This window comes from Cebus imitator, unplaced genomic scaffold (assembly GCF_001604975.1).
Source record: "Cebus imitator isolate Cc_AM_T3 unplaced genomic scaffold, Cebus_imitator-1.0 Scaffold948, whole genome shotgun sequence".
In the NCBI taxonomy this organism is placed as follows: domain Eukaryota; kingdom Metazoa; phylum Chordata; class Mammalia; order Primates; family Cebidae; genus Cebus; species Cebus imitator.
The window spans coordinates 96,741-122,168 of record NW_016108263.1 but is presented as its reverse complement, the minus strand read 5'-3'; the positions used below and the strand labels follow the sequence as shown (position 1 = coordinate 122,168).

The window sequence follows — 25,428 nt, the reverse complement described above, 5'->3', positions numbered from 1 at the left end:
GGTTTGGGGGGGCGTGTGTGTGACAAACCACTGGTCTGTAGGTAGATAAGAAATCAGCAAAAAAGACTCAAAAGGAGAAATGGGAGGAGAAAAACAAGAAGAGGGTGGTGTCCTAGACATGGGTGAAATCAGACTATACCTTCCTGTGGAAATCACTGGAAAGACTCCATGACCATCAAATAGCATTAGCTAGAACAACCAGATCGTGCAATAGGAGAAAAAATCCAAATTGTTGGAATATTTACAGATATTCTCTCAAATACATGACATGTCCAGGAGACAGACTCTTGTAGGTGCCCCAAATAAATATTTCTAGAATGAATGAACTGGTTCCTTCCTCAATTTGTGTAAGCCACAGAAATCTCTGAACCAAATCTCCTCTACTTAGAACTTCAGTTCTCAAGTGAAAGAACAGACAATTGAATACTTTGTAAAGATTTTAATACGAAAAGTTTTAAACAATTTATTTTTGGCAAAAACAGGTATGGCAACCACCACCCCACAGTCCTGAGTGGAACAGGAAGGCTTGGAAAAGCACAGGCAGAGGGAAGGGACATGAGGTGTAATCTTGTAGTAGCGTCTGAGGAAGAGCTCAGTCCAATGGCAAGTTCAAGTCCACAGGTGAAATGGCCAGGATGCCCTCCTGGAAGGGAAAAGTGGCAGAGCCATGTGAGCAGGTGAGCAGGGCAGGCGTCCCCTGCCCCACAGCAGTGTCCACATCAGCCCAGTAAGATTAGAGTCTGGGAGGCGAGGAGCCAGAGAGTGGAGAGCAACAGACACCCAGAGAAGGGGACGGAGGCCCAGAGAGAAAGGTACAGAAATAAGGGGGACAGAGTCCTAGTGAGAGGAGGAAAGGCTGAGCACGAGGAGGGTCAGGGCACTGGAGTGGGTTTAGACAGAAACCAAGAGAGTGAAGAGTTGGGGGACAGCATCAGAAAAGGGGAAGAGAGTCCTCAGATTTGAACAATTCAGAGCTTCGTGTATAAATCCAGATTCCGGGCTGGGCGTGGTGGCTCACACCTGTAATCCCAGCACTTTGGGAGGCTGAGGGAGGTGGCTCATGAGGTCAGGAGTTCGAGACCAGCCTGGCCAACATGGTGAAACGCTGTCTCTGCTAAAAATACAAAAATTAGCTGGCATGGTGGTGCGTGCCCGTAATGCCAGCTTTACAGGCTATTTGGGAGGCTGAGGCAGGAGAATCACTTGAACCTGGGAGGCAGAGGTTGCTTTGAGCCAAGATCGCATGCCTTGGCTCAAAGCAAGACTGTCTCAAAAAAAAAAAAAAAAAAATCCGGATTCCAACACTCTGCACGATGGGGACTTTCCTTCTGTGCCCCCACAAGAGGATAATAAGAGCCCCATGAAGTTGTAGTGGGTTTAAATGGGATCATTCTATTGAAATCCCTGGCAGAGAACCTGATCCAACGAGAAAGCTCACCTGCTACCAAGCCTTTTTTTTTTTTTTAATTTAGATATTGGCTGGGCGCGGTGGCTCACACCTGTAATCCCAGCACTTTGGGAGGCTGAGGTGGGTGGATCACTTGAGGCCAAGGGTTCTAGACTAGCCTGGCCAACATGGCAAAACCCCATCTCTGCTAAAATCACAAAATTAGCCAGACATGGTGGTATGCGCCTGTAATCCCAGCTACTTGGGAGGCTGAGGCAGGAGAATCGCTTGAACCCGGGAGGCGGAGGTTGCAGTGAGCTGAGATCACACCACTGCACTCCAGCCTGGGCGACAGAGTAAGACTCTGTCTCAAAAATACCATAAAATAAACGAGCTTCTTTGCTGAGCCCAACACTTATATCGAGTCCCCTAAACATGTGCTCTGAATTCTGATCTTACTCTGGACTGGACCACGTCCAGTCCTGCTCCCCACCCCCACCACCTCCATCCCCGTGCCTTCCCCATCTCAGGGAACTCAGATGTCGCTTTGCAGCTGTTCGGGTCATCATCTTTTAGTCTGTCCCCACATCTGGCCCATTAGCCAAATCTGTCAGCACCAGCGCTAAATTAAACCCAGCATTCTATACTGCCCCAAACTTGGGTCTCATCCGCTCACCTCCTCCCTGCTCCCCTACTCCCACCCTCCCCACCCGCCCGCAGTCTGTCCCCAAGCGGCCGCAAGAGGGCGCCCGTTAGCACCTAAATCAGCTTCTGTCCCTCTGCTGCTCGGAGACCTTGGCTTACCCAGTCAAAGTCCAAGTTTTCAAGGGGACCACAGGGTCCTGGCTGGCCCGGTGTCTCTCCTGCTGTCATCTCTCGCCTGCTCACCCTGCTCCAGCCCTACTGGCCTCCTCTTCCCTGTTCCCCAAACACACTTGGCCAGCTCCTGCCAGGGAAACCGGTTCCACGGAGAGCCTGGCCTGTGTCCCTCTCTCCGTGAATACCCACAGCGATCCCCAGGCAGGTAAATGAGACGGTGCACACTGGACCAGCCGGGAGAGTGTCACTCAGGGAGATTGTGACAGTCACCAAGCCACAGGGCCTGCACACTGGAGCACAGCCCATCTCTGAAACAGGCACTGGAGATCAAGTCAAGTGAAAAAAAAGGAGGGGGTAAGACCTCTGGGTCTTCTGAAGCGTTTGTGTTACAGGTGGGAGGCGCTCCAACAAAGAAAAATGAACGGCCAGGCACAGTGGCTCACACCTGCAATCCCGGCACTTTGGGAGGCCGAGGTGGGTGAATCACAAGGTCAGGAGTTCAAGACTAGCCTGGCCAAGATGGTGAAACTCCGTCTCTACTAAAAATACAAAAATTAGCCAGGTGTGGTGGTGGGCACCTGTCATCCCAGCTACTCGGGAGGCTGAGGCAGAGAATTGCTTGAACCCAGGAGGTGGAAGTTGCAGTGAGCCAAGACTGTGCCACGGCACTCCAGCCTGGGCAATAGAGTGAGAATCTGTCTCGAAAAAAAATAAAATAAAAATGAACAAGAAGATAAGTAAAACAAGTCAATTCCACCATCTGTTAGAAGGCACAGAGTGCTATGGAAGGAAAAGTAAAGCAGGAAGGGGGAAGGAGGGCAGTGGAGGGTGTGGAGGTGGCTGTGATTGTCAGTGGGAACCTGGGAAGGCCTCGCTGGGAGTGAAACCAGAACCCACCAGAAGGAGCAGAGGGAGGAGGCGGGGGGTTCCGGGGCAGGGGGCATCCTGGCAGGCACTGTTGGAAAGGCAGTGGGTAGCCATGTGATCACACCAACAAATGCCCGCAGCATGCCAGCAGTGCACAGAGGACTTACCAGGATGACCCCATTTTTTCTTTTTTTTTTTTTTGAGACGGAGTTTCGCTCTTGTTACCCAGGCTGGAGTGCAATGGCGCGATCTCGGCTCACCGCAACCTCCGCCTCCTGGGTTCAGGCAATTCTCCTGCCTCAGCCTCCTGAGTAGCTGGGATTACAGGCACGTGCCACCATGCCCAGCTAATTTTTTGTATTTTTAGTAGAGACGGGGTTTCACCATGTTGACCAGGATGGTCTCGATCTCTTGACCTCGTGATCCACCCGCCTCGGCCTCCCACAGTGCTGGGATTACAGGCTTGAGCCACCGTGCCCGGCCAGGATGACCCCATTTTAACCCTCAGAGCAACCCTGTGAGGCAGCACTACTACTCTCCCTACATTATTTATTTATTTTTTTTTTGAGACTGAGTCTTGCTCTGTCTCCAGGCTGGAGGGCAGTGGCACAATCTTGGCTCACTGTAACCTCTGCCGTCCAGGTTCAAGCAGTTCTCCTGCCTCAGCCTCCCAAGTAGCTGGGATTACAGGCACCCGCCACCAAGCCCGACTAATTTTGTATTTTTAGCAGAGACGGGGTTTCACCATGGTCAGGCTGGTCTCGAACTCCCGACCTCAAGTGATCCATCTGTCTCAGCCTCCCAAAATGCTGGGATTACAGGCATGAACCACTGCACCCAGCTTTTATTATTATATTATTTTTTGTTTGTTTTTTTCAGACAGAGTCTCACACTGTCGCCAGGGCTGGAGTGCAGTGGCGCAGTCTCAGCTCACTGCAACCTCTGCCTCCTGAGTAGCTGGGATGACAGGGGTCCGCCACCACATCCAGCTAATTTTTTTTTTTTTTTTAGTAGAGACGGGTTTTAGTAGAGACATTTCACTATGTTGGCCAGTCTGGTCTTGAGCTCCTGACCTCATGATCTGTCTGCCTCAGTCTCCCAAAGTGCTGGGATTACAGGCATGAGCCAGCATGCCCCGCCTATTATATTATTTTTTTTGAGACAGAGTCTTGCTCTGTTGCCCACGCCGGAGTGCAATGGCGCAATCTCAGCTCACTGCAACCTCTGCCTCCCAGGTTCAAGTGATTCTCCCGCCTCAGCCTCCTAAGTAGCTGGGATTACAGGCAACCACCACCAAGCCCGGCTAATTTATGTACGGTTTGAGGAGAGACTGGGTTTCACCATGTTGGCCAGGCTGGTCTGAAACTCCTGACCTCAGGTAATCCACCTGCCTCAGCCTCCCAAAGTACTGTGATTACAGCAGCTGGCCCTGGCTAATTATTTTCAATTTTTGTACAGATGGGGTCTTACAAGCTGGTCTTGAACTCCTGGCCTCCAATGATTCTCCCGCCTCGGCCTCTGAAATTGCCAGGATTACAGGCACGAGCCACCTAACCCCGCCTCTCCCTGAGGAGAGGTTTCACATTCACAGCGTTAGCATACCCAGTGGTTGACGCCAGGCATAGCATCCGCACTCATCACTGCAGTCCTGGCGTACAGCAAGGGCTCAACACAGAACGAACACAGTGGAGCTGGGCGAATACCTGAGCTTGAGAGGAAACCTAAGAAGCCCCCACCCCTCCTCTATCTCATGACAGTTGGGTAAAGCGAGGCCCAGAGAGAGAGGCTTCAGTGGCTCACCCAGCCCCCCTGGGCCTGGATCCAGGGCGTGAAGCTGTGCACGTGCTCCACGCTGAGTCCAGCCAGGGTGCCCCCCAGCCCGGCCACGCGCCGGCTCAGCTCCATGGCCAGGGCCAGGCGGGCCAGGGGCTCCGGAGAAGGAGGCGGAGGCCCAGGGCATGCTGGGCTTGGGCGAGATCTGTCTTCCCGGCTGCAGAACAGCTCCACCAGGCGAGTGAAAGAGCCGGAGGACAGACGGACCAGCCTGCTGCGCAGGGCGGGGTCCGAGGCCAGCTGTGGGGTGGAAGAGGCAGGGTCAGAGTCAGCTGTGCCTCAGGGACCAGCCAACAGGGGCCTGGGAGGCGTGGCTGCCCGGTTCAGGACACTTCTAGATGCTAAAACTCTAGGTCATCCCTCATCCATATCAGCCAATCAGGTCAGACTCTAGGGTCTCGGCCAAAGGATGCCCAGGATACTGCCCGAGAACCTGAGTCACTAAGCCACGCCCCTTCCCTTGCCGCCACAGCCAATCAGAGCCAATCTCTGCTGTAACCGAGTTAATCTAGTCACGCCCCCAGTGCCCTTACCCAGGGGCCAACTTAGTGTCTATGACAACCTTGCCCTCTACCATTCAATTAATATGAGAGGTTCATGTACCCTGCCCAAGCTCCCGAGCCAATAGATTTCAAGACACAGCCACAAGCCACGCCTCCTAAGCCAGGCCACATCCTATGCTCAGTAAGATTTTAGACACTCGCCCAATCCCCACATTAATTCTCTTACTTTCCCAAGTTGGCCAATCTCTTCCAGACCATGTTTTTGATGGCCACACCCTCTGCATTTAGGCCACGCCCCTCTAACAATCAAAACGCGAATTTACAGTACAGCACTACCCTAACCATATTCCTGTCATTCGACCATTCTTTTTTTCTTCTTCTTTTTGAGACAGAGTCTTGCTCTGTCGCCCAGGCTGAGTGCAGTGCCACTATCTTGGCTCATTGCAACCTCTGCCTCCTGGGCTCAAGTGACTCTCCCGCCTCAGCCAGCTGGGATTACAGGTGTGAGCCACTGCACCCGGCTAATTTTTGTATTTTTAGAAGCGACGGGGTTTCACCGTGTTGGCCAGGCTGGTCTCACACTCCTGACCTCAGTTGTTCCATCCTGGCCTCCCAAAGTGCTGGGATTACAGGCGTGAGCCACCTCTCGCGGCCTCAACCCTTCACTAAACTTTGTCCTACCCTCTCTCCACTTGACCATCCAAAGAAAATACAGATCCGGCTTCTGATGCCAGTGCCCCACCATTCCGCAACTCCTGTCCTTGCCAAGGGGGGGGCAGACGCCCATCACCTTTTGGTTAATGACTTCTGCCTCCTCCTCCAGCAGGGCCACCAGCCTCCGCAGCAGGGCTTCCTTCTCTGTGAGTGGGGGACCCTGTAATTCTGCAGGTAGAAGAGAATTTGGCTGGGGGCCAAATCCTGACTATCCTCCTACCCCCATCCTTCTCTGGGGCCCCTCTGCGCCTCACCTGGGCTAGATGGAGATTTCAGTTGCTCTTCAACCAGCTGTTCTAGCCGCTGGGCCACCAAGGCATAAAAGTCTGGAGTAGCTGGGCCTGGGTAAAGAGAGTTCATGACAGGATTCCAGGACATTGGAAACTTATGGATTCTCTCCTTCCCCCGACTACTATGGCAGGTGGCAATGATTCTCATTTTATAATGGGGTAAACTGAGGCCCAGTGAGAAAACTCGGTAAAAAATGTCAAAACCCTTCAACTTTTCACTTTATCACATCCTCAGACTGGACTTAGAATGCCAGAGTTGGCCGGGTGCAGTGGCTCATGCCTGCAATCCCAGCACTTTGGGAGGCCAACATGGGAGGGTCACTTAAGGCCAGGAGTTTGAGGCCAGCCTGGCCAACATGCGAAACTCTGTGTCTACTAAAAATGCAAAAATCAGCTGGTATGCTGGCGCGCACCTGTAATCCCAGGCACTCGGGAGACTGAGACACAAGAATCGCTGGAACCCAGGAGGTGGGGGTTGCAGTGAGTCGAGATTGTACCACTGCTCTCCAGCCTGGGTGACAGAGCAAGATTTCTGTCTCCAAAAGATGGTCAGAGCTGAACTAGACCTCGAAGATGATCTCATCCAAGGAAGGCAAACACAAGACACTACTGTTAGTATCCCCTTCCCTCACCCACTTCAGACATCACCAATTGATCACAGCACTTCCTCTCCCTAGCTCTGAACCCCCTTTCAAGCTAGCACTCCCAGCAGCCATTACTAGTCCATCCAGGTTCACACCTATGAGGAACTTGTTGGTCACTCTTGATCAAGTCCAATGATCTCCTCCCCAATTCCTACACTGTTACTGGAAAAACAGGGGAGCGGGGCAGAAAGCATTTTCCCCCAGAGTCACGCAACTAAAACAGCCAGGGTGATGTGATGGAAAACCAGGTCTCCTGCCTCTCTAACAGGGGTATTCCTGGCTACAAAAGTCCTAGGGGCAGGGAAGTAGTTATGGAAGAAAAGAGACAACAACCAGATCGACCAAATGCTCTCTGAAAACCAGCACACAGAACTGGCAGATAGAAATATGACTGGGGAGGGAAGAGGACAGGTTCTGTCCTGAAGGTTGGTGTCAGAGACTCCACAAGGCCACCCACTAGCTGAGTGATCTTCTATTTTTTTTTTTTTTTTCTGAGACAGAGTCTTGCTCTTGTTGCCCAAGCTGGAGTGCAGTGGCGCGATCTTGGCTCACTGTAACCTCCGCCTCCTGGGATCAAGCGATTCTCTTGCCTCAGACTCCTGAGCAGCTGGGATTACAGGCACCTGCCACCACCGCCAGGCTAATTTTTGTACTTTTAGTAGAGACAGGGTTTCATCACGTTGGCCAGGCTGGTCTTGAACTCCTGACCGCAGGTGACCCGCCCACCTTGGCCTCCCAAAGTGCTGGGATTACAGGCGTGAGCCACCGCTCCTGGCCATAGTTAAGTGATCTTAAACTAGTACCTTATCCCTTGTTCTGCCAGTTTCACAGATGATCATGGAAATCTCTTACCAGGTTCTGAACCATAGCAGGGGCGGATGGGCAGAGAGGAAGGCCGAGGGGACTGAGTGGGTGCTGCTCCTCGCCCCAGGGAGCAGAGAAGACATCTTCGAAGGCGGCTCAGGAAGTCTGTTGGCTCTTCTGGGGCAGGGCTTCTGGGGAGGAGGACTTCAGAGAGTGACCCCAGCAGAGATCCTCTGTAAGTCACTTTCCTCAACTCCCTCCCTCCCCCACTGAGGACCTCTCTCCAAAACCCCAAAGACACAGACTAGAGTCAGATATAAAGAGAGGAGACAGACTGAGACCAGGAGCAAGAGCGAGGAGGGGGCCTCCAATCCTGGCCCCTGGGGAAGAAGTGCAACTCCTGTTACCTGGGTGGAGTTGCAACAGGAGACCCGGCAGTCTCACCACGCCTAAGGAAGGCAGCTAGGACCCTCAGCGTGTCTTCCCGGAGACCCAGCTCTTCTGAGCCTGCCATGGAGGCACCTATGAGAGAGGGGGCTAGGGACTGGACTCCAAGGATTTATCGAGAAGTGGAGGCTTAGGGGCCAGGACTTGTGAGTCCCAAGGAAGGTGCTGAGGGCTTGGACTCCTGGGTCCTTTGGAGAGTGTGGGTCTGGGGGCTTAGACTCTTGAGTCCTCAGACAGAAGAGGGAACAGGACAGACTCTTTAATCCAAGGAAAGGTGGGGGGTGGGTGCCCAGATTCGTGCGTGGGTCTAAAGGAGGAGGGAGCTAGGGTCCTAGATTCCTAAGTCTCAGAGAGAAAGGAACTGGAGCTCCAGACCCTTATGTCTCCCAGGGAGTAGGGGCTCAGCGCCCCAACTCCTGGATTCTGAAAGAGGTATATGCCGAACTACTGAAACCCTTAAAGCATCGGGAACTACCAATCCCAGCAGGCTTTAGGGCAAATCTTCTCCTCGGTCCGCGCTTCTTCGCCGCGCAGCCTGCTGGGAGGTGTATTTCCAAATCTCCGACTCCTGGAATCTAGACTTGGATGTCGGAGAAGCGGGACTGGGACCTCACTCATGGATCCCGGCCGCCTCTTCTTCCCTCCACACCCTGACCCTCGGCAACACTCCGCTGACCTGGTTCGGGGCCCCACCGCCGCCACCTCCACTCAACTTGCCGCCTTCTTCACTCAACTCGTACAAACTTTCTTAGTTCAACTTTCCCGCGCCTGCGCACTGGGCCGGGTGGGTAACCGGCCCAACGTAGAAAGGGCGGAACGCTGGCTGCACGCTCAATTTGCATTTGACGCTCCCAGCATGCCTCTGGCCGGAAAGCCGAAAAAGGGCATGGGGGCGGGGACAGCCCGGGCCCTACGGCCTGTCCCTTGGGATCTGGGTTCTGTCACTCAAAGAATGATAAAGTTGTTTTTATTTCAAGAAGTCGTTGGAAAAGAAAGCCCCAGCGCTCTAGAGCTCGGCTGACGGGAAAGGGGGTGTTCAGCCTCGAGTTTGAGAGCTACCCGGAGCCCCAAGACAGGGGTGGGCTCCAGCTCCCCGCACGCCCCGACCTTCCATCGTAGGTAACGCGGAAGAGCCCGGGAGAGCGTTGGTGGCGTCCGAGAACGAGGAGCGGGAAAGATGATGGGTCTGCACAGAGAGTGGAAAGGCAGGCTGTATAATCTGGGGAAAGTGGAGAAAGGAGGGAGCTACAGTGGCCGGCGCTGGAGGTCGGTTGCAGAAAAACTAGAAAAAGTAGGGAGGGAAGAGAAAGAGAGGAGGCGTCTACACTGAGGGGGATCTAGAGAGGGAGGGGTGGACTCCGCAGATGCAGGCAGTTCGCTCTCGAAAGCTGAGGCGTGCTCTGGAGGAGGGAGGCTGGCAGTCGAGGGGGAATTGTGGATCGAGGTTCTGCGTTGGAAGTAGGTAGGGGATCTTCTGTAGGGGGACTGTGGAAGGGGGTCTACACTGGGGTAAGTGCAGGCGGTAGAGGCTTACAAGTGAATCGATTTTGCACTGACATAGCTAGGGAAAGATGCTACCCTGAAAGTGGGGCTACTTGCTTTCGATGTGGGGGAGAGGGGGGGTCTACACTGGCAGAATTGAGGGAGTGGAGGGTCTGCACTGAAGTCGCTGGGCAAGGGTGTGCCAAGGATAGGGGAAGGAACCCTAGCTGATTAGGGAGCCTCTCTGGCGGATGGGGGGATGGGAAGAGGAGGTTTCCTGCTTGTACCCCCGAAAATATGGGTGAAGGACCTGTGCCGTAGCCCGTGACAGGGAGGTCTGGGTGCGGAAACTCCAGGCCAGGTGGGTCCGGGAGAGGCCGGCCGCGCCCAGGAAATGCCCTGTACGCGCAGGCCGGACCATGGGAACCCCAAAGCCACGGATCCTGCCCTGGCTGGAGTTGCAGCTGAATCGGGGGCAGCTGGAGGGTGTGGCCTGGGTGAACGAGAGCCGCACGCGCTTCCGCATCCCTTGGAAACACGGCCTACGGCATGATGCACAGCAGGAGGATTTCGGAATCTTCCAGGTGCGTCGTGCGACCAGGGACGCTGGAAACCGGGAGCTGCGCGCGGGGCGGGAAGGACTCCGAGGGGCAGGGCTGAGAAGGCGGAGGTAGCGCGCGAGGGGCAGGCTAGTGTCAACGCTGGTGGGTGGGGCCAGAACGGGAGGGGCGGGGCTAGCCGGATCAGCTGACTGATGGTGGGGCCCTGGCGGGGTTGGAGTTGCCCGTTCAGTGAATAGAACTAGAACCGGGAAAGCCGGGTTAGTACCCAAAGGAAATGCATCCTGTGAGTTTGGGGCTCTCTAGGAGCCGGGGTTCCTAGTTTAGGATCCTGGGGGATTGTTCTTGAAACATCAGAGGTGAGACTTGGAGCCCCAAATCTGGGGTTCCTAACCACCGAATTAGTATAAGCCAGAGGTGGTAAACAGTGTGAGGGACGACGTTATCACGAAGGGTGTCCTGGGGCAGGTGGTGCACGGGGTTAGCAGGACTTGAAAGCCTGGCTTAGAAAGAAAAGTTTTTTGGGGGCCGCGGTGGTTCACACATAGAATCCCAGTACTTTGGCAAGGCCGAGGCTAGAGGATCGCTTGAGCCCCGGAGTTTGAAACCAGCCTGGGCAACACAGGCCCCGTCTCTAAAAACAAAAACAAAAGAGGTTTCAAAGGCTTCTGAAGAGGCTGGGTGCGGTAGCTCATGCCTGTAATCCCAGCACTTTGGGAGGCTGAGGTGGGCAGATCACCCGGGGCCAGGAGTTTGAGACCAGCCTGGCCAACATGGTGAAACCCCGTCTCTACTAAAAATACAAACATTAGCCGGGCATGGTGGTGCCTGCCTGTGATCCCGGCTACTCTGGAGGCTGAGACAGGAGAATCGCTTGAACCCGGGAGGTGGAAGTTGCAGTGAGCCAAGATTGCGCCATTGCATTCCAGCCTCGGTGACAAGAGTTGAAACTCCATCTCGAAAAGAATGAAAATTTCAAAGCTCCATTTTGAAAACTAGAGGTGGGGGATGGAGGTAGGTGGGATGGGGGGATTTGGGGATGGACTTTGCAGAGTTAGAACTTGCCAGGGAAAGACGGTGGTGTTAGGATGCGGGAGACAGGGTTGGGGCTCCGGGACAGGATCTAGGTCATCCTCTCTTACTATCCTGATACCACTGTTGCCCAGGCCTGGGCCGAGGCTACTGGTGCGTACGTTCCCGGGAGGGATAAGCCAGACCCGCCAACCTGGAAGAGAAATTTCCGTTCTGCCCTCAACCGCAAAGATGGATTGCGTTTAGCAGATGACCGGAGCAAGGACCCTCACGACCCACATAAGATCTACGAGTTTGTGAACTCAGGTCTGCCAGATCGGGGCTAGTATGGGAGGCTGGGGTCCCAAGGGTTCCTGGCACCCCTAGCCACCTCACCACCTTTCCCAACAGGAGTTGGGGACTTTTCCCAGCCAGACACCTCTCCAGACACCAGTGGTGGAGGCAGTACTTCTGATACCCAGGTAAGAATGTGCCCAACCGTCACGCCCCTCATTGTCTGTCCTGTTCCCATGGGCTCATCGTCTCCCTCCGGACCAGCGCCCCTCCCTTGCCTCCAGTCTGCCCCTCACCTGAGCCAGTGCTGGCCCTGTCTGTCCCATGCTCCAGTCTCCTCAGGAGAAAATTCAGTCTTCACTTGGCATTGAAGGCGCTCGATTTGCATTTGACACGCCTTCCCGCGATTTCAGGTATTTCCTTGATTGGCAGGGAGCTGTCAGCCTCTTGGGAACTGAAAACCTCCCTCCCCTTGATCCTTCTGCTGTCAGAGCCAGGGGAGCATCCCCTCTGAAATTCTGCCCAGGTCTTGCCTGTAGAGAGCCAGATCCTGGGGTTGGAATGGTAGCACGTGGCGTTCATTAGAGTGTTTGGCTGTTGATGGCTGTGGCTGCCTCTGTCCCCAGACTGGAAGCCCTTTGAAGGCAGAGTTCAAGCCTGACCTCCCTGCACTGCTGAGAACAGACCTGGTCCACATGAAGTCTCCAGAAAAGGCTGTGGAAATGCTGGATTCTCTTTTTGTTTCCCTCCAGGAAGACATTCTGGATGAGTTACTGGGTAACATGGTCTTGGCCCCACTCCCAGATTCGGGACCACCAGGCCTGGCTGTAGCCCCTGAGCCCTACCCTCAGCCCCTGCTGAACCCCAGCTTGGACAATCCCACGTCCTTCCCAAACCTGGAGCCCTCTGAGAACCCACTGAGGCGGCTGCTGGTGCCGGGGGAAGGTGAGTGTCAGCTACCGGCTCGGAGGGGCTGAGGTCTGGGTAGCAGTCCCTGACTCTCTCAATCCTTCTCCCCTTCACGCCACTGCTGCCGCTGCTCAGAGTGGGAGTTCGAGGTGACAGCCTTCTACCGGGGCCGCCAAGTCTTCCAGCAGACCATCTCCTGCCCAGGGGGCCTACGGCTGGTGGGGTCTGAAGTGGCAGACAGGACACTGCCTGGATGGCCCATCACACTGCCAGACCCTGGCACGTCCCTGACAGACAAGGGAGTGATGAGCTATGTGAGGCATGTGCTGAGCCGCCTGGGCGGGGGACTGGCTCTGTGGCGGGCCGGACAGCAGCTCTGGGCCCAGCGGTTGGGGCAGTGCCACACATACTGGGCAGTGAGCGAGGAGTTGCTCCCCAACAGTGGGAATGGGCCTGATGGCGAGGTCCCTAAGGACAAGGAAGGAGGCGTGCTCAACCTGGGACCCTTCATTGTAGGTAAGTGAGATGGGGGCTTTGCCCTGCCCAGGAGGAAGCAGCCTGCATAGTGGTTAAGATCTCAGGATTAGGACTGAATTCAGACCCTGACTGTGCTCCGCCGGCTGTATAACCCAAGGCAAAGGACTTTGCCCTGAGCCCATGGAATCTGAGAACGGTCTCTTCTCTCTACTTACCTGCCAGCGCTGGGGTGAGACACAGGCCCAGTACGTAGAGCGTGCTCAGGAATTAGCTACCACTGTCACCATCATCGTAGCTAATGATGGTGGATAGCGCAAATAGCAGGAAAGCTGCATGCCTTAGGGAGTGGCTGTGCGGCGGAGCTTTCCGTGATGAAGGGAACGGCCACCTACACTGCCTGGTGCAGCAGCCACTAGCCACAGGGCCTGAGCACTCAGGTGAAGCCAGTGCAGCCAGGACGGGGTTCGCTTTAATTACAGTTTAAACTTAAGTAACCTCACGTGGCTGATGGCTGCAATTAGTGCAGCCTTAGAGGAGACTGAATGCCAACCAGCTTCTCCAGATTCACTGAGCATCCTTGGGGGAATGGGCCCCTACTCTGGGCCTGTCATGAATGCTGAGGCCTGGGGGCTGGGGGGGTTCAACCTTCCAACAACCCCACCCTGACGGGAGGGAGGGAGGAAGTACAGAAACAGAATCATGGGGACTTTCCCCAAACAAGCATTCCCTGGTGGAGGTGGCAGAGGGCCTCAGGTCGGGGGAGATGAGGGAGGCTATTTTCAAGTTTATGGGGAAGTGGGGGTAGAGGGTCCTCTTCTCATCCCTGACTAGGCTTCTGGGCCCCCAGATCTGATTACCTTCACGGAAGGAAGCGGACGCTCACCACGCTATACCCTCTGGTTCTGTGTCGGGGAGCCATGGCCCCAGGACCAGCCGTGGACCAAGAGGCTCGTGATGGTTAAGGTGCCTGCAGCCCTGAGTCCTTGGGGCTGAGAGGGGTGGCCTTACAGAGGGAAGAGGCTGCTCCCAGGAACTGCAGCTCCCAGAAGGCCCTCCAAAAAGCTGCAGCTTCCAAGATCTCTGCAATAACCAGCTTTTCATCCCCAAGAGCTCCTTCCCATGGCCCCACCAGCAGAGCCTGTTTTGAACTTTCTAAACCAGCAGTCCCCAAGCATTTTGGCACTAGGGATCAGTCTCACGGAAGATAATTTTCCAGAAAGGGAGGGGGGTGGTTTCAGGAAGAAACTGCCCCACTGCAGATCATCAGGCATTAGATTCTCATAAGGAGCAACCTAGCTCCCTCTCGTGCACAGTTCACAATAGAGTTCGTGCTCCTGTGAGAATCTAATGCCACCGATCTGACAGAAGACCGAGCTCAGGCAGTAATGTTCCCTCATCTGCTGCTCATGCCCTGCTGTGACCTGGTTCCTAGCAGGTGGTGGGGTTGGGGACCCCTGCTCTAAACCATGTAGAAGCTGGTGGACACCAAGTCCTAGCTGCCATTGTGAGGCCATGGCTGTAGCTCCCAGGAGTCAAGATCATAGACTGCTCGGCCCTGACTCCTGGGAGCATTCTGGCCTGGCGCACGCACGTGTCTGTGTGTAAAGAGGGGAAACTACAACTCCCAGCAGCCCTGGGCCTATGGTTCATCCTGGCTTACAGCGGGGGCTGCGGGGAGCTGTAGTTCTCCCAGCCCCAACTCCTACCTTGGTGGACACTGGCTGTTTTCCCTGACTCCTGTCCCCACTTCCCCTGCAGGTTGTGCCCACATGCCTCAGGGCGTTGGTAGAGCTGGCCCGGGCAGGGGGTGCCTCCTCCCTGGAGAACACCGTGGAACTGCACATTTCCAACAGCCACCCACTCTCCCTCACCTCTGACCAGTACAAGGCCTACCTGAAGGACTTGGTGGAGGACATGGATTTCCAGGGCCCTGGAGAGGCCTGAGCCCTCACTCCTCATAGTGTGGCCTCTAGCCCCCCTACCTCGCCCACCACCTCAACCAATAAACTGGTTCCTGCTGTAGTCACCACTTGTGCGTCTGGTGTTGGGTGCCCTCTGACGCAAGCTGCTTGTTATTCCTGGTCAGGGTCTCAATTTACCCATCTGTGCAGCTGTGCACAACTCCGGTGCTCAATGCATGAGGACCAAGCACTGCAGGGGGCAGCTGACCCTCCTCACCTCTTCCCAGGGACCTGCTGGGTGATGGCTGCCCCCATTTTACTATAGACCAAGACACAGGCTTCAAGAGGCACAAAGGTGAGGAAACACAAAGACCGGCCAGAACCGAGGCCCCTGCCCTGCCTCTGAAGAGTTTGGGCAAACAGCCCTTCTCCTTCGAGGCCTCACGCCCCCTCTGTGTGGGGCTGGAGGGAGCAGTGGTAGAGAGGCTCTGCTGCCACCCTGGGGCCTTGTGCCAAGCCTGCCTGCCCTCTGACCCTGGGCACTGTCGTCTCTCCTGGCTGGGCCTCAGTTCTGGGTGATGAAAGTGGCAGAAGCCAGCGTAGCCCTACTGCTCTGTGCCTCAGTTTCCCTCTCGAGAGAGTGGCTGAGATCACTCCAGCTTCACAGGGCTGCTGAAAAGAGAAGTCCACTCGATGGGGAACACAGATCCTGCTTATGGGAGCAATTCCAAAGCAGGCACATGGCACCCAGGGGCCCTGAGCTGGGAGGATGCTGGTCAGGTGTGGCCCCAGCCCCGCTACTGTGAGCCGCTGGCTCCCTGCCAGAGATTCTGCTAAGTGCTCCACCTGTGTCTTGTTCAATCCTCACAACACCCACTGTACAGATAAGGAAAGTGAGGCCCAGGGGAGGCAGCTGCCCCAAGTCAGTCTGGTCTCTCTGTCTCCCACCCTTAGCCTCCTGGGGGTCCTGTCTCTGTCTCCCACTCTTAGCCTCCTGGGGGTCCTGCCCCAACCCTCTGGCAAATTTGTCCCTGAAAACTAAGGGTTAGAACCATGGTGCTCAGGGGTGATGTTTCATGAAATCTTTAATGAAATTGGGGAGAGGGGCACGAACAGAAGGGAGGGGCACTGGGGACAGGCTTTGGGACAAGGGATGTGGGCATGGGGCAGGGCAGGGCAGGGGGCTCTCCTCTTCCCTGCAGCAACCCTCCCCCAATCATCCCACTGACGGGGGAGGGAAGTGGGGAGGTGGAGCCATAAATATGTCCAGAATTTCAAAGAGACGAGGGGCGAAGAGCTGGCCAGGGCTCTCAGAGAGGGGGCAGGGGCAGGCCTGGGCCACCCTTGTCCGGGGGCCCTGGCTCCTTGGGCTGCCGTGGGGGCCCCGGGGGGTCCCCTGGCTTGCGACCGTGCTTGCGGAAGTAGCGGTAGCGCTGGACGTAGGCCCGCACCAGGTTGCTCACCTTCACCGGGTTGATCTCCCCGCTTTTGCTGTGGCAGATCTGGGGGGCCGGGGACAGCCAGAGTCACCAGTAGGCTCCTGGGGCCCCATCCACCAGGGCCGCTGGGTGCAGCTTGGGACAGGAGTGCTTCCCCAATGATAGGCTAAGGTCCCTCTGTCCCCCTTGACAATGGGTCCCCTAGGGCCAGCGGAACAGGCCCAGGTGGCCTTGAGAAAATCTCGTCACCCCCTCACCTCCCAGACTGACGTCCTCCCCATCTCCCATCCGCACACATCTGTCCTCCAGCTCGCCCTCCCCCCATCCTGTGTCTGCCTCTCTCTCCATGTGCCCACCTTGTGGACGGCCTTCCTCAGGATGTCCTTGTACTCCTCCTTGGTGATGTCCTTCTTCTGGTAGTACGGCTTGATGGCCAGCTTCACCTCCTCCACCGCCCGCTCCTGCGTGTGCAGCTTCTTCAGATACTGAGGGGGTGGCGACGGCAGGGAGGAAGGGACAGCAAGGGCCAGTGAGTACCGGAACCTCCGCCTCCGCTGGCCTCTGCAGCCAGCTTGGCCCTCTGGCCGTCCTGCTGTGCTTGGGCTAGAAGTCCTGCTGAGGGTCTGTCCCATGCACCCTCTGCTGCAGGGACCTGGGACCAAAGGCCAGCCCTGGGCCTCTGAATGTCACTGGACATCTCTAGGCAGAACACTGCCTGCCCCAGGCCTGGCCATGACATGTGTCACCTGCCCTCACAAAGTTCGGTGTGACAAGGCAGGCACTGGCCGAGCAATTACAGCTGGTTTTGAATCAGACTACAGGCAGGGCTGCTTCTGAGGACAGCAGGAAAACTGCACAGGGCTTTTCACCGCAGGACGGGAGGACGCAGTTTAGGTTTTGTTTTTTGTTTTTTTGAGATGGAGTCTTGCTCCATTGCCCAGGCTGCAATGGGGTGGTGCAATCTTGGCTCACTGCAACCTCCGCCTCCTGGGTTCACACGATTCTCCTGCCTCAGCCTCCTGAGTAGCTGGGATTATAGGTGCACGCCACCACACCTATAGTATCTTTAGTAGACACAGGGTTTTACCATGTTGGTCAGGCAGGTCTTGAACTCCTGACCTCAAACTGGGCCTCCCAGAGCGCTAGGATTACAGGTGCGAGCCACCACGCCCGGCCTCCAGTTTATGTTTTTATAATACTGCTCTGGTCACCAAGGCAATGAAGGGAATGGCTAGGGCTGAGGGGCACTGGGGAGTGGGGGTGAGGATTGTCCTCGGACCCATTTGCATTGGAAGCCTGGTCTGCCACCCCTGGCTCCAAGCCCTGGGATGATCAGCCAAATCTCCTTTTTGTGGCTCATTTTTGTTTCTTTGTTTTGAGACAGGGTCTTTCCCTGACACACAGGCTGGAGCGCAGTGGCACAATCACTGCTCACTGCAGCCCTGCACTCCTGGGCTCAAGTGATCCTCCCACCTCAGCCTCCTGAGTAGCTGGGACTAGAGGTGCCACCACCACACACGGCTAATTCTTGGACTTTTTGTGGCGACTGGGCCTCACTATGTTGCCCAAGCTGATCTTGAACTCCTGGGGTCAAGCGATCCACCCGCCTCGGCCTTGCAAACTGTTGGAATTACAGGCATGAGCCACTGTACCTGGCCACCTTTGTGGCTCATTTGTAAAACAGGGACAGCACCTATGGGGAGGACTATACCGACACACATGGAGGACATGGCACAGGCCAGGCACAGATCAAGGACTCAATCCAGGGGAGCTGTGCCTCTTCCCAGAGGAATGGCCGTGCGGATGAAAAGGAGAGGACAGGACGGGGGGCAGGGCAGAGAGCCTCTGAGGCAAGGTTCTTCCCGCCCGTGGCCAGCAAGCTAGGAGATCCGGCAGCTGCAGCTCGGGTAGCAGCTGCATCCCTGGCCTCAGGCAGAATCTTTGTCAAAGCAGACAGGAAACCTCTAGCCAGAGAGCCACATAGGACCAGAGAAGAAGCAGCCCTCTGCAGGCACAAGGGACAGTCCCTTGGCACCACCCTTGGGGAGGCTGCCCTCCCAAGCCAGGTGACTATTCCCCATAACCCAGGGCCAAGCCAAGTGGGGGCAAGTAAACTGAGTCCTGGGAAGGGCAGGGCACAATGGCTAACAGAGTCCAGGGACACTGTCTGACGGGCTGAACTGTGAGGGCAACTCTGTGGCCAGGAGAGACACACGCCACCTGGAGGGACTCCTCAGGCTTGCCTGCTGCCACAGGGGGAGGGTCTCTAGAGAGACGCTGCTCCCCAGCACCCATCTCAGATGTGGCAAAAAGGGGCAAAGGGCAGAGCACAGACCAGGGCAGAGTAAGGGCCACTGCAGACGAGAAGGTCCTCACCGTGTCAGCCCTGCAGCACAGGGCAGGAGCCACGGACACGTGACGGGCTAAGCCGCAGCCCCACCTCTGCAGCTCACACGGGGATGTTTCATGGGGTTTATCCAGCTTTATCGGGCACCGTGAACAACTGCGTGAAGGTGAGCCACACCACCGCCTGGCTATGGGCTGCTGGACTATGAGAAAAAACATCCAGGCTGGGCACAGTGGCTCATGTCTGGAATCCCAGCACTTTGGAAGGCTGAGGTGGGAAAATCACTTGAGCCCAGGAGTTTCAGATCAGCCTGGGCAACATAGTGAGACCCCGACTCTACAAATAATTAAGAAATTAGCTCCAACATCAAATGGAAGTGGTATAAAAAGTAAAAAAAAAAGAAATTAGCTAATCACCATGGCATGTGTCTGTCTAGCTACACAGGAGGGTGAGGTAGGAGGATCCCTTGAGCCCGAGAGGTCAAGGTTGAGGCTACAGTGAGCTGTGATTGTGCCACTGCATGCCAGCCTGGGTGACAGAGGGAGACCCTGTCTCAAAAACCAACCAAAAAAAAAAAAAAAAGCAAACCACACACAAAAACCCTTATCCAGACCTGATCAAGAGAGAAACAGGCCCAGAGCCCAGGACAGGAGCCAGCCAGAGCCGCTGAAAAAGAACCCGTGTTACTATGTACCTGGCATCCATTCTCCCTCCCTTCATCTAAAGACAGGGTCTTGACTTTTCATTCAAAAACCACCCTCCCCCACTGACACAGAGAGGGAAAGAGCGTGAGCAACAGGTAATCAAGGGGTGGACTGCAGTGCAGTGTGTGTCTATGTAGGGTATACGCACACACCCCCACATACACAGACACAATTTTCCTTCGGCCCCACCCAACGCGTTTCCTGCTCCTCCATTCCAGTGGAAGTTTAGTTCCTTACAGTTTCATGACTTTGGCCTCTAAGGCCCTGTGTGCCTGCCTCAGTCTCCCTTTCTCCTTGAGCCCCCGAATCTCAGTTCCTGTCTATATTTTCTACAGAACTGTCACCACCAACCCACCTCTCCCTAGGCCAGCTCACCTTATCTGTGTCCCCACGTCCCTCGGAGCTGCTGCTGCCCTCTCTCTTGTCAGAAGTGGCAGCCAGCCCGGTAGGGGTGGGAGGGGTCGACCCGCAGCCCCCCAGGGGGAGGCTGCCAGGAAGCAGGTAGCTGGAGGGGCCAGGGGGCAGACCCAGAGAGGTGGGCACAGGAGCTGGGGTCACCCCCAGACTTGAGGGTGGCTTTCTGTGGCTGAGGATCTGTGGGAAGAGGATGGAGGGGTGGTGAGTAAAGGGATGTGACAGGGAAGAGGGGACGTGCACCCCACTGTTCCCATGCTGACTTCCCCACAGCCGAGGCAACAGGCTCCTCTTCAGGCTGATACCTTGCCCCAGAGCTGCCGGGCCTGCGGTTCCTCTCCTAACCCGAGGCAATGGACAAAAGAAGGGGCGGCAGGGACTCTCCCCCAGGGGAGCCCACCTGGTTGGTGGCCTGGATCAGCTCCTGGGCCTTCGCTCGGCTCGCCAAGTTGGCTTCTTCCATCTTGAAGAGAAGTGCAGTCACTGCAGGAGATGGAGAGGTGACAACACGGAGATGGGGGGAGGTGACAGGACAGGAGCTGGTGAAGCTCACCTGGACACTCACTGCCATCTCTTGCCCTGGGTTCCAGGACAGCCACAAGGCCCCACTCAGAACTGGGAAAAGGGGACCGGGCGAGGTGGCTCACGCATGTAATCCCAGCACTTTGGGAGGCTGAGACAGACAGATCACCAGAGGTCAGGAGTTCAAGACCAGCCTGGCCAATATGGTGAAACCCTGTCTCTACTAAAAATACAAAATTAGTCGGGCATGGTAGCACATGGCTGTAGTCTCAGCTACTTGGGAGGCTGAGGCAGAACAGCTTGAACCTGGGAGGTAGAAGTCGCAGTGAGCCGAGATTACGCCATTACACTTCAGCCTGGGCGACAGAGTGAGACTCTGTCTCAAAAAAAAAAAGAACTGGAAAAAAGGCGGCCTCAGTCAATGAGAGAATGACCCCCACCCCGAATGTTCTTGGGACTCCAGGTGTGTGGGTGGGGGGCTGGCCAGGGTCATGCAGTGAAGAGACGGTGGCAGGAGTGAGATTCTGTCTCCTGACCCCCTGGAAGCCAGTCCCAGCCTCTCTCCCCACCTCTGCAGTGTGGTAGAGGCAACTGCCATCCGCAAGGAACACAGTGCCCTGCGCAAGCCATTCTTTCTCATCCCTCTATCCTAGTTCCCCTCTAGGGACACCCCTGAACCTAGCCCAGTACTCCATTCTGGGCTGGCTGCCCCCTGCTCTGGTCAGCCCCTCTCTCCCAGTACACCAAAGCACCTAGAGCCCCTGGACAGACCCCAGCTGGCCTCACCCACCCCTACCCTCCCAGTCCATGTCCCCACAAACCCGCTTCCAGAGCACCCCACCACCTCCAAGTCTGTACCCTTCAGTCCCCATCCTGCCCCATCCTGTCTTGCTCGCCCCAGCACCCTCCTCCCCAGGGGACACTCACAGGCCAGGACGCCACTGGTGGTGCAGTCCACACCAGCTGGCAGGTTCCAGGGCATGGGCGGGGGCAGCGTGGGCAGCTGGGAGACACGGGAAGCCGGCCCGTCCTCCGCCCCCGAGTCACCGGCTGTGGACCCCGCGCTGGGAGCAGTGCTTGGGGCGGCCGCAGCAGTGCTGGTGGCCGTGGTGGTGGCGGGCTGCTGCTCCTCCTCCTCCTCTTCTTCCTCCTCCTCTTCTTCCTCTTCCTCCTCCTCCTCTGCCCCCCCTCGGACCCCAGCCTCCTCGGTGGCCTCCTCAGGCAGGAAGGAGACCTCGGGTGTCTTGCAGCTGCTGTCCACGGTCTGTGAGTCCGGAGTGAGGGCAGGGGGCGGTGGGGCTACCTTGGGGGGTGGGGTGCTAGGGACCTTGGCTGCCCGTTCCTCTCCGGACCACGAAGTCTCCTCTGCCCCCTTGGTGCCCGCCGCCTGGCTGCAGCTATCCGCCTTGGACTTCTTGAGTGACACCGGGCCACCACTGCCCCCGCTGCCGCCTCCACTGCGGACCTTTTTCCTGGTCTTGGATGGCTTGGTCTTTCCCTTGGTCCCCTTGGCTTTCTTGGCCCCAGCCTTGGCCTTGACCTTGGTCTTTTTGGGCTTGGTGCTGCCCGGAGCTGCTTTGGCCATCTCAGTCGGGGCCCGCTCATCGGGCTTGAGGAAAGGGGAGCGACTCTCCCGGTCGCGGCTGAATTTGACGCCGATGGAGCCCAGGCCGGCCGACGCAGCGTCCTTGGCCGGGGTGGTGCTGCTGACACCCTCGCGGATCAGCACGGCCACCTTGGACTGCAACTTCACCTTCCGGGAGGAACAGGAGGACGACGAGGATGAAGAGCCTGAGCCGCTGCTGACCGGTGGCTTTGGCGGGGGCCCTGAGGAAGGCGCTGACTCCTTGGGGGGCCGGGCCTTCTTGGATGACCTGTCCCTGTCCCTATCTCTGTCCCTGTCCCGATCCCGGTCCCCCCCGTCCAGAGCCTTCCGACGAGACCCCTTCTCCCGGGAGGAGGAGGAGGAGGAAGCGGCCCCCGAGCGACGCCGGTCCTTCTGGCTGCTCTTGCCGCCCCGCTCCTCGCCGCTCAGTCCCTCAGAGTCGTACAGGACCTCCCGCTTAGGTGACGAGGCCGGGGCAGGAGAGGGTCCTCGGGGGTCGGACTTGTCAAGCCGGCCCACCGTGATGGTCCGCTTGATGGCGAAGAGGTCGTGGTCCGTGAGGTCCTGGATGGAGGGCGGCACGGCCCCCCGGCGGCGGCTGTCGCGGTCACCGCCAGAGGTGGAGCCGGAGGGCGGTGGAGCAGGTGCCGGGGCCTTCTCGTTGCCATCCCCAGACCGTTTCTCGCCCCGGGACCGCGACCGCTTCTTCTTCTTCTTGCTGCCGCCACCCTCCCGGTGTTTCCCACGGTGCCGCTCACGCCTCGAGGATGACGAAGAAGAGGTGGCTGGGGGCGGGGAAGCCGAGCGCCTCCGCCGCCGCCGCTTTTCCCGGGACCGCGACCTGCGGCTGCCTCCGCGGCGGCGGTCGGTGCTGCGCGAGCGGCGGCGGGCAGAGCGGGAGCGGGAGCGGGAGCGGGAGCGGCGGCGGGCAGACGACGAGGTGTGGGAGCCAGGCTTGCGGTCCCGCGAGCGGTGCTTCTTGGAGTCCCAGGGCGAGGCTGGGGCGGGCGGCGCAGACTGGGTGGCCGACGAGGACGAAGCCACCTCCTTGGCCTCACCGCTGCGCTTGCGCTCCCGCCGAGACTTCTTGCGCGTGGGGGGACCCACGGCGGCTGCGGGGGCCGGCGCGGGTGCCGGGGAGGGCGAGCGCTGGCGGTAGCGCTCCCGCCGCTGGGTCAGGATCTTGCGGCGCAGGTCCAGGCCGCCCCAGCGCGAGTCAGCAGCAGGCGGCGCGGGGGCTGGCTCCCCCAGGTCCACCTGCAGGGCGCCCTCGCCATCCGACTCCGCGTGCAGGGACAAGAAGTCATCCCCCTCGGGGGCCCGGGGAGCAGGAGGCTGGGGTAGGGGCTGGGCCGCAGGTGCAGCCGAAGCGGCGGGCGGAGGCCGGGTGGCCCGGCCGCTGGAGCGGAAAAGGGACAATGCCACCCTGGGCTCCTCCTCTGGCTGGACAATCTCGCCCTCCTCAATCTCCGAGTCTCCGGGCGGCAGCAGGGGTGGCGGGTGGGCGGCTCCACCAGCGGTCACCACCTCCACAGAGACCTTGCCTTCCCGACAGGCCTCTGCCTCGGTCCCCACGACGAAGACCCGCCGGCGCGTGGCTCCATCAGCCCGGGTGGAGTCCGCCTGGGGCGGCGTTCCAGGGGCCGTAGTCGGCTGTGTGGGCTGTGGGTCTGGGCGGGGGCTCTCGTCACCTGGGAAGTCCTGGCTCAGGCTGTTTTCATCGTAGATGCCCGCCAGGGTCTCCGAGATGCGGCTGATGCTCTGGGACAGGCCCTCCTCCTCCTCCTCCTCTTCCTCTTCCTCTTCTTCCTCTTCCTCCTCCTCCTCTTCCTCTTCGGGTGAGGGGGTCCCGGCTGATGAGCTGGGGTTGGAGCCAGTGGGCTCGAAGGGGTCGTACTTTTGCTCCGGAGCAGGCGGTGGAGAGTAGGCCTCGTCGGTGGGGTGGAAGGGGTCATAGATGTCGAATCGGGGGGCAGGTGGGGCTGGGGGTGCAGGTGGCGGTGGGGGTGGGGGAGGGGAAGGGGAGGAAGATGAGGGGGAAGGGGAAGGGGAGGAGGACGCAGAAGAGGGGGCAGGAGGTGGGGCAGGGCCTCCGTCTCCCGTGCCCAAGGTGAGGTGACGAGCACAGGTGGGCCGAGAAGAGTTCGACTGTGGAGAAACTGCAAAAGATCAGTAAGAGAGAGGTCAGGGCCTGCACCTCCCTCCTGCTGCCCACTCTCTGGCCCGGCCATGGACACTACACTGCCCAGGAAGCCCCAAGTGCTTCCTAGGGGCCAGCTGTAGAATGCTCCCGACAACTGCATACCACGATTCTTAACCCGAGGGTCACTGGAGGAAACTGAGGCAGAGGGTTGCAGTATCCTCCCCAAGGGCACAAAGAGAGGAGGCAGCAGTCAGGGTATAAACTCAATGTGGCCCCGAACCTGCACTCCCATATCCTGAGACACGGCACTGGCCTAACCCTGGGCAATGTACCCTGGCCATTAAACTAGGAACTACCTTGACCAGTGCTGGCGAGCGATCCCAGGAGGTGGAGGCTGCAGTGAACTATGACCGCAACACTGCACTCCAGCCTGGGCCAAGAAGAAACAGGAAACAGGCCGGGACAGCAGAGCTGAGGTTTAAACCTAAGCCCCCCTCCAACACAAAAACAAGCTCCGGCCTGCAGCGCCAGCTGCCTCTCGTGGGAGTTTCTCCCACGTGGTGGAGGGAAGAATCGGAGGCTTACAGGGTGAGATTCCGGTGCAGAGCCAGGAAGTGGAAGAGCTGGGGAGCCCAGGAAGCCTGGTCCTCACCCCAAGCTCTTCACTCTGTGCCGAGTCCCCACCAAGGGATTACACCTGCTCAGGACTCAGAGACACCACTGACCAGTGATGGCGGCGATGACAAAGGTTTGCCACCTTTGTGGCATGGGGATCCTATGTTACCACGTTCACCCCTCAAGAGCCCACTACGTTGTGCTACTACAGTCAAAATGCCACAGTCACACGATGGAGACAGAGGCCACACCACAGGCAAGGATGGCAGCACAGTGGTGTGAGGACAGCACCAGGGAAGCCAAGGGGTCTAGAGGGCAGCACTGGAGCGACCCCTTGATCCACACTCACCAGACATATGACCACAGGCAAGTGATCAATGCATCTGCCTCAGTTTCCTCATCTATAAAATGGGGGTTTCTTCATTCATTCAACACCATTTATGGCAGGGCGGGGTGGCTCATGCCTGTAATCCCAGCACTTTGGGAGGCCAAGGTGGATGGATCACTAGAGGTCAGGAGTTCGAGACCAACCTGACCAACATGGTAAAACCTGTCTCTACTAAAAAAAATAGGGCCGGGCGCAGTGGCTCAAGCCTGTAATCCCAGCACTTTGGGAGGCCGAGGTGGGTGGATCACGAGGTCAAGAGATCGAGACCATCCTGGTCAACACGGTGAAACCCCGTCTCTACTAAAAAA

At 57.4% G+C, this 25,428-nt stretch overlaps 3 protein-coding genes across 14 annotated transcripts in view; 1 reads left to right on the top strand and 2 right to left on the bottom strand.

Annotated features, from left to right (window-relative positions):
* Nucleotides 1-424: 424 nt before the first annotated feature.
* Nucleotides 425-9,492, bottom strand: BCL2L12 (BCL2 like 12). Of its 5 annotated transcripts, none has more exons than XM_017521076.2 (7): nt 8,985-9,492; nt 8,269-8,383; nt 7,910-8,052; nt 6,378-6,464; nt 6,200-6,291; nt 4,874-5,146; nt 425-643 (listed from the first exon to the last, which is right to left on the bottom strand). In XM_017521076.2, the coding sequence occupies exons 2-7, from the start codon at nt 8,373-8,375 to the stop codon at nt 593-595; spliced, it is 753 nt and encodes a 250-aa protein (XP_017376565.1). In that variant the 5' UTR covers nt 8,376-8,383; nt 8,985-9,492; the 3' UTR covers nt 425-592. The 5 variants fall into 5 exon arrangements, with proteins under 5 accessions (XP_017376565.1, XP_017376566.1, XP_037591694.1 ...); XM_017521077.2 differs by having other exon boundaries at nt 7,910-8,049; XM_037735766.1 differs by having other exon boundaries at nt 8,269-8,876; nt 8,985-9,150.
* Nucleotides 9,195-15,063, top strand: IRF3 (interferon regulatory factor 3). 6 transcript variants are annotated; one of them, XM_017521063.2, is made up of 8 exons: nt 9,195-9,427; nt 10,202-10,374; nt 11,517-11,688; nt 11,773-11,843; nt 12,408-12,600; nt 12,700-13,080; nt 13,889-14,004; nt 14,800-15,063. In XM_017521063.2, exons 2-8 carry the CDS (start codon nt 10,210-10,212, stop codon nt 14,983-14,985), a joined length of 1,284 nt encoding a protein of 427 aa, XP_017376552.1. In that variant the 5' UTR covers nt 9,195-9,427; nt 10,202-10,209; the 3' UTR covers nt 14,986-15,063. The 6 variants fall into 6 exon arrangements, with proteins under 6 accessions (XP_017376552.1, XP_017376554.1, XP_017376550.1 ...); XM_017521065.2 differs by having other exon boundaries at nt 9,263-9,423; XM_017521061.2 differs by having other exon boundaries at nt 9,404-9,492.
* A 946-nt stretch (nt 15,064-16,009) lies between these two features.
* The window catches only part of SCAF1 (SR-related CTD associated factor 1), a 17,199-nt gene continuing 7,780 nt past the window's right edge, over nt 16,010-25,428 (bottom strand). For all 3 annotated transcript variants that reach the window (XM_017521058.2, XM_017521059.2, XM_037735762.1), the window contains 5 exons: nt 21,296-24,133; nt 20,247-20,329; nt 19,808-20,026; nt 16,738-16,866; nt 16,010-16,444 (listed from right to left, as the gene is read on the bottom strand). In XM_017521058.2, coding sequence (XP_017376547.1) covers nt 16,253-16,444; nt 16,738-16,866; nt 19,808-20,026; nt 20,247-20,329; nt 21,296-24,133 — 3,461 coding nt within the window. In that variant the 3' untranslated portion in view covers nt 16,010-16,252. The remainder of the gene's footprint in view (nt 16,445-16,737; nt 16,867-19,807; nt 20,027-20,246; nt 20,330-21,295; nt 24,134-25,428) is intronic.